The following is a 6,445-nucleotide window of genomic DNA, read 5'->3' as shown; positions in this document are numbered from 1 at the left end:
GCGTGTGATGTCGTAAGGGGGCGTGAAAGCGTCACGGGCTGGGACCCTGCACACGGGCAGGATGGCGAGCTCCGTGGGCACTGAGGCAGGGTCCGGTAACCCCTGGCAGTGGTGGAGCGAGGGTGTGACCTGCACGGGGATCCTTGCCCCGGTCGAGGCACTCCTGTGCCCACTTGAGGGGCTGCACGCTCTTGGGTCAGGCAGGAAGTGGGTCTGCAGATGGGTCCTTGCTGGGGGAGGGCAAGGACGGCAGGCCAGCCTTGCTGCAGCCCTGTGGGCTTGGAGGACAGCGATCTTTCAGGAACACGTGAAGCTGCTGCAGTTGAGGGGCGGGGCTGGCCATCCCCATTTTAATACCTCAGGCAAGATGGCACAGTTTTGGTGTCAGTCTGTGCTGGTCAGAGATGAAAGAGATGGAAGTTTTGCCGCCTTCTCTGACCAAGCCCCCTTCCCCGTTGAGATCCGGTACTTGATGGTGAACACGTCGTCTGAGCTTCCATGTGGATCACCGTCAAGACAGGCGGAGGGCGTCTCTGCCCTTCAAGGCCTGCCTGGATTCCAGGCTCCAGAAGTTGGGGCGTGTGGTTTGGGCTGGGGCTGGGGGCTGGGGCAGGGCTCGTTCTGGTCCCTGGACAGGCATTGCCCCCCTGTCCCCGGAGGCTCAAGCGTTGACCCCAGGCACTGGGAGCAGAGAGTCCTCTGAGAACATGAGGGTCTTGTGCTCTGCCAGCCTCGCTGCCCTGGGAGGAAGAAAGGGTCAGACAGAGCCCCTGCCGGGGAGGAGAGCAGGGCTGCAGCACAGTGAGATGGGGCCCGGTGGGGACGGGAGGTATTCTGTCCCCAGCTCCCTCCCCCCCCACCCCTGCACCAGGGCCAGTGTCTCGCAGCCCTCAGGGGCCTGAGCGCAACAGTTAAGCAGAGACCTGTTCTCTCAGTACAGGCTGTAACCAGTCTCCCCAGTATTTTATTTTTTTAAAGATTTTATTTATTTGACAGACACAGCGAGAGAGGGAACACAAGCAGGGGGAGTGGGAGAGGGAGAAACAGGCTTCCCGCGGAGCAGGGAGCCCGATGTGGGCCTCGATCCCAGGACCCCGGGATCATGACCTGAGGCTTCACGACTGAGCCACCGAGGCGCCCCCTCCCCAGTATTTTAGAAATTTGGTTGCCAATGATTTTACATTGAGAGAGACTGCATCAAAACCTAGATGCCCAGCTTCTCTTGAAAGAGACAACACTTGTAACCCTGGGCCCTCATTTCCACAGGGCAGGGCTGGGCCAGGGTGGGGACTGTGGCTCTCGGTTCACCCCAGTCCTCCTCACCCCCAGTACGCCCCACGCTGTCGCCTTTCCCGGGGCCTTGTACCATTCTCTGTCCGATAGCATTAAGAGGTATTAATGGAGTATTTCTTTAGCCATGGCTGTATCAACAGTGGAGACAGGACAGGCCGGGGGCTGCCGTGCGGCTCGGCTCACTCAGCCACTTGGCAGAGAAGTTGGGTCTGCTGCAGCCAAGCGGAGGGTCCGGAGTACCAGTGCAGGGGTGCGGGCTGTCCCAGGCTCCGCGTCCAGCACCAGGAAGGATCCAAGACAGCCGGGCCTTGAGTGCTCCCTGCTGCGGGTTGAGTGGAGGAGCCTCCCCCTCCCAAGGGGTCAGCCCATTGCCGGGGGCCCAGACCACTGAGAGCCCACTGCCAACTCACCGGGGCAGACTCGAAACTGAACCCCACGGCCTTTGGACTGGAGCCACCTACCTGAGCCAGCAGCCGGAGGTCCCGGCGGACCTGGGTGCCAGTCTCTCTGCTGGGGCGGGGGACGGCGAGTGGAAGACCGCGCCTCCTCCGATGGGAGCAGCCGCGGCCCTGGAGGGCGGGCTGCCCCTCCCCTGCCGAAGCGAACACGTCTTCCTCTCGAGTCGGGGCGGGGGGGGGGTGTCTGGCAGGAAAGCCACTCACTTCAAAAGCAGCAAGTTGGAGGCGACCCCACAGCCTTGCTGGCTCACAAAAGCTGCTGGGCAAACAACCATCGGTCAATCGGGGAGACCACCAGCAAGAGAGGGCCTTTGTAAGGACAGGGAGAAAGGCAGCGGGAGACACCGCAGAAGGATGAGGGGTGAGGGGGCGAGGGGACGCAGGGCAGGGGAAAGAAGATCAAGCCAGGCCGAGCCTCAGGCCCCCTCACCTCTTGGTTGCATTTGGCAAAAGCCTCCGGCTTGTTCTTCCCTGTAGTCCCCACTTAATCCCTGGAGGAGCCCAGGGCGCGCGGGGGCGGGGGGGCGTGGCGCGGGGCTGGCTGGAAGCGTGAAGGGCCCGTCCACGTTCACCGCCGCGTAGGTGAAGCGCTCACGCCAGCGCGCCGTTTGCTGCCCGCCCCCCCCCCCCCCGCCGCAGCTCCCCGCGCCGCCCGCGTGGGAGGCCCGATTCGCACTCGCAGACGCCCACACCGCCCGGAAGTGACACTGGCCGTCCTGCCACCCCGGCCCCCCAGATTGCCCCCGAGAGAGTCCCAACCCCCTTCTCCAGGGCCTCAACCGCAGGTCCCCTCACGCTGGCACGACCCACTCCGTTTGTCTACGAGACGGGCACACTTTTTATTCAGCTGTTTTCACACAATTTCCCCTCCACCTTAAGTATCGTGTGGCATTTTCTGACCCCATTGCCCCAATTCTCCAACAGCTCCCGGCCCAACAATTCAACTCGATTCTGACATAACTACCGGGAAGTAGCATCAGACCCCACAGGTTAAAGGGCTCAGTTCCACGAGCCTGCCCCCCCTCAGATGCCAGCCACAAATGGGGTGCCCGGGGTGCCCACATTTCTGCCCGGCCAACCACAAATTCAGGGGTTTCCACGACACCCCCTCAGGTTCAATACTTGGCTAGAAGGGCTCACAGAACTCAGAACAACTTCACTAACCTTTACGGATTTACTATAAAGGATACAACTCTGCAAACAGTAATATGGAAGGGATGCATAGGCCAAGGCGTGGGGGAGGGAGGTGCGGTGCCCCCAAGCCCCCTCTGGGAGCATTACCCTCCCAGCACCTTGAGGTGTCCACCCAGAAGCTTTGCGAGATCTCTGGTCCAGAGTTTGTGTTGTGTAGCCATGGCTCCCCAGGATCTCCTCCCCTCCCTGGGGGTCTGGGAGGGGCTGGAAGTCCCACCCTCCAATCACTTGGTCTTTCTGCTGACCTGCCCATTCCCGGAACTCTCCAGTCGCCCTACCTTGTCACCTCATTAGCATAAACTCACCTGGAATCAAAAGGGAATCATTGTGAACAACCAAAGACACTCCCATCGGGAAATTCCCAGGCTGTTAGGGGAACTGGGGACAAAACCCAAGTATTTATCATATCACACATGTACTTCCTTCAACCTTCTAATTACCAAAACTTCTCCATAGTCAACCATCAACTCGACAAAACCACCACCAAATTTGCCACTCAGAGCAACCTGCTTGTTCAGTGCAACTGTCTGGTGTGTGAGCTCCCGGAAGCAGGGCGGTGTCCTGGCCAGCCCTGTGGACTCCATGAGTGTCAAACCAGGGGGCAGCACGGGGGGGGTGTGGTGGGGGGGGGTGTGTGTGCTGGCCTAGGGTGGTGGGACACGGTCCAAGAGCTGAGTGATGCCTGTCCGGCTTGGGTGCCCTCACACCCCCACTCTGGGCCAGGGAAGCATCAAAACATGTCCCAGACAACATGGATTCTTGCCTCCAAGATGGCCCCATGCTCAAGGCACTGCTCTGGGTTCCCACTACCCAATGGCTGGCAGTTAAGAGGTGTGGGAAGAGCTTGGCAAGAACCGCTCTCAGCAGCTCCTCTGGGGATGGGAATTACATGTGGAGATAAAGTTGCCTTCACATCAGACTGATTAGGTTCCCAAGCCAAATGTCCGCCTTTTGAGCCTAAAGCATCCCCAGAAGTATGCGGAAAACAGGCAAGATCCCCCTGGACCAAGGTCCCACGTCACTTGCACTGCCTAACTGGGGCCAGTGCCCCCGGGCAGTACCTGGAACGGGTAGGTCGTACCTCTTGCAGGTGAAGTAGAAACAGGACTGCAGGTGTTCCCCAAGCTCTCCACGTAAGTCAAGGCCACCCAAGAGTCCCTAGACTCCAGCACAGTCCCAGGCCAGGAGCGGGACGTGAGGGAGCACAGGACGGAATGTCAGGAGACTGACTAGTAACCACATATGGCTGTTTATTTTATACAGGGTTCTGTACAAACTATTTACACATATTCTTTACAGAATAGTAAACCACCTGAAGGTAAAAGGATAATGCTTTCTTCTCGTTGGCAGGGAGAATCCCAATGTCAGCAAAGCTACAAAACAAATGAACCCCCTCCTAAGGCTACAACAGAAGCCTGTGCCACTTGCCTTCTGGGATCCAAAGCCTGTGATCCTATGCCCCTCCGCCCCTCTTGCCCATCAATTCCTTCAGCATTTAGGCCCCAGCGCTGCGGCAGGGGAGCTGTGCATCTGTGAAGGCGGCAAGGGGACAAGCTTGCCGGGGGAGAAGCCTGGGACCGGGTCCTGGAAGAATTTCCTTTGTCTTCATGTCTCCATCACTGTCTAGATTAATCCATCCACATTACGCTTACCCCAAGTGGGACTCCTGCTACAGAGAATGACCCATCACTTTAACCTTTTGTTTTAAAGTGCTTAGTGTCACTTCACGTGACTCGCCGTAGAGACCCCTCACTGCCCTGGGCCTGCCGGCTGCCTGGCGTACTAAGTGCCCCCCACTCTGCCGTCTCGGTATGCTAAGGGACAGGACTTCTGGCACGTTCCCTTTAAGAAAACACCTGCCAAGAGAACAGTGCCCAAGAGACAGGAAAATGAAAGTACATGGCTGCTTCATACTCTACACCTCAATTCTTTAAAGCAGCAAAAGGCACTTTTTTTTCAAGCCAGAGTTAACCTCAAACAAACTTGGTTTCGCTTACAAGAAAAGTGGTCCAGAAGGACTGAATGATCCGTCTTGTCCCCGAAGGCCTGGAGACTCCTCCAGAAGCTTGGGGCGGGAGCTGGCTGTTCTCAGCTTCTCCCATACTCTTCAGGCTGGTGTGTTCCTTCTGGTTGCTGACAAGTCTCCAATGACATTTCCAACCAGGAAGGAGAGACCAGCAGTTGAGAAGATAAACTGAATCCCCCAAACGAAGCCAAGGTAGGAGCGAGTGGGTGCCTACTTGGGAGAACAGTGGTCTGAGGAGAAGAGGAAGGAAGGAGAGTGGGCCCGTGGGCGCTCTGGAAGTGCGGGGCTGTAAACACACAGCGGCTCTAGCTCAAGTGAGACGTTCAACAGTCGAGGAGAAAGGAAACTTCAGGGTCTTAGAAGCTCATCTTGCTGATGAGGACCGTTTTTCCCGTGAAGGAACTATCATTTTCAGAGTGAGGGTACTTTACATGTTGGGTGTATATGTAATTCTAAAAAGAGTAATAAAAGTGTCCTTTAAAAGCAACATCGTGTGGCTTGTGAGAGAACAGGGAGGAAAAAGAAGGCAGGCAAAACCAGGTTACATCTGGGCCCTGCAACCTCACATTCCTTCCTGTTTGACTGGAAATGCCCAAGTGATTTCTAGGCTGAAAATAGATAGGATTTACCTAGTAACCTACTTCACATCTGTCTGATTTCTGACCAGCTAACGGAGCTGCTCTCGAGAGGGGCCGGTCTTGCACCCGGCTAGCAGCCTCTGTCCCTCGCCTCGGTTCCAAGGTCTAACTCCCACGGCAGCAGCTCCTTCCTCCTCAGGCCAGTGGCAGCAGACGGAACAGGAGGCACCGCGAGGAGGGCCCTTGGTGGCCCAGCTTACTTGCTACGGGGCAGCTAAGAAGGTCCCCAGTAACCAGGCCCGGTGGGTTCCCAGGGCCACGGGCAGCTCAAGAAACCCCTGGTGCCCACCGCCAAGAGGCGGCAGCGGGCAGCGCAGGGGCAGGGCGGTGGGGAGGGAGAGGAGGCCCGCGGCCTGGCTCGGCCTCCGAGCGCAGCTCTCAGGTGCCAGTGGGCTCTGGAGCAAAGGTGAGCCATGGGCAGGCAGGGTGGGGGCCTGGCAGGAATAGAAAACCCTTGACAGAAACCCTTTTAATAAAGGAAATTCCACCCCCTCCCAATCCTTCCATGGAAGGGTGAAACCTCAACGTAATGGAGGAGGCAGCGCCCTCCCTGGCATTTAGGGGAACAGCTGCAGCTGGAACTTGGGGGCCCACTCCAAGGCACTTTTCACCACAGCCAGGGCGGCCGCTCCAAGTGCCACCGTCAGCCCCATCACTGCCAGCTTCACAAAGCGGTTGGTCCTTGGTTTGGTCAGGACGTCTTTCGTTCGATCCTCAGGTCGCAGGAATCCCCGAAACCGCTGCCGCAGCACCGTGTCAGGCCTCTGCTGGGCTGATGCCAGCTCAAAGTCTTTGAAGGTAGAGGCGGCTGTCCTGCAGAGGCGGAGGAGACAGAA

At 58.0% G+C, this 6,445-nt stretch overlaps 2 protein-coding genes across 5 annotated transcripts in view; both read right to left on the bottom strand.

The window, feature by feature from the left end:
• Positions 1–178: 178 nt before the first annotated feature.
• Positions 179–3,401, bottom strand: LOC113937810 (forkhead box protein C1). The gene is made up of 4 exons (XM_027622667.2): positions 2,182–3,401; positions 1,956–2,007; positions 1,755–1,885; positions 179–740 (listed from the first exon to the last, which is right to left on the bottom strand). The coding sequence occupies exons 1-4, from the start codon at positions 2,192–2,194 to the stop codon at positions 541–543; spliced, it is 396 nt and encodes a 131-aa protein (XP_027478468.2). The 5' UTR covers positions 2,195–3,401; the 3' UTR covers positions 179–540.
• A 774-nt stretch (positions 3,402–4,175) lies between these two features.
• The window catches only part of TBC1D20 (TBC1 domain family member 20), a 16,200-nt gene continuing 13,930 nt past the window's right edge, over positions 4,176–6,445 (bottom strand). For 3 of the 4 annotated variants that reach the window (XM_027620720.1, XM_027620719.1, XM_027620721.1), the window contains exon 9: positions 4,176–6,422. In XM_027620720.1, coding sequence (XP_027476521.1) covers positions 6,167–6,422 — 256 coding nt within the window. In that variant the 3' untranslated portion in view covers positions 4,176–6,166. The remainder of the gene's footprint in view (positions 6,423–6,445) is intronic. The other variant, XM_027620718.1, reaches the window with a different exon arrangement.

This window comes from Zalophus californianus, chromosome 8 (genome assembly GCF_009762305.2).
Source record: "Zalophus californianus isolate mZalCal1 chromosome 8, mZalCal1.pri.v2, whole genome shotgun sequence".
Taxonomy (NCBI): Eukaryota; Metazoa; Chordata; class Mammalia; order Carnivora; family Otariidae; genus Zalophus; species Zalophus californianus.
This window is presented reverse-complemented; position numbering and strand designations above follow the sequence as displayed.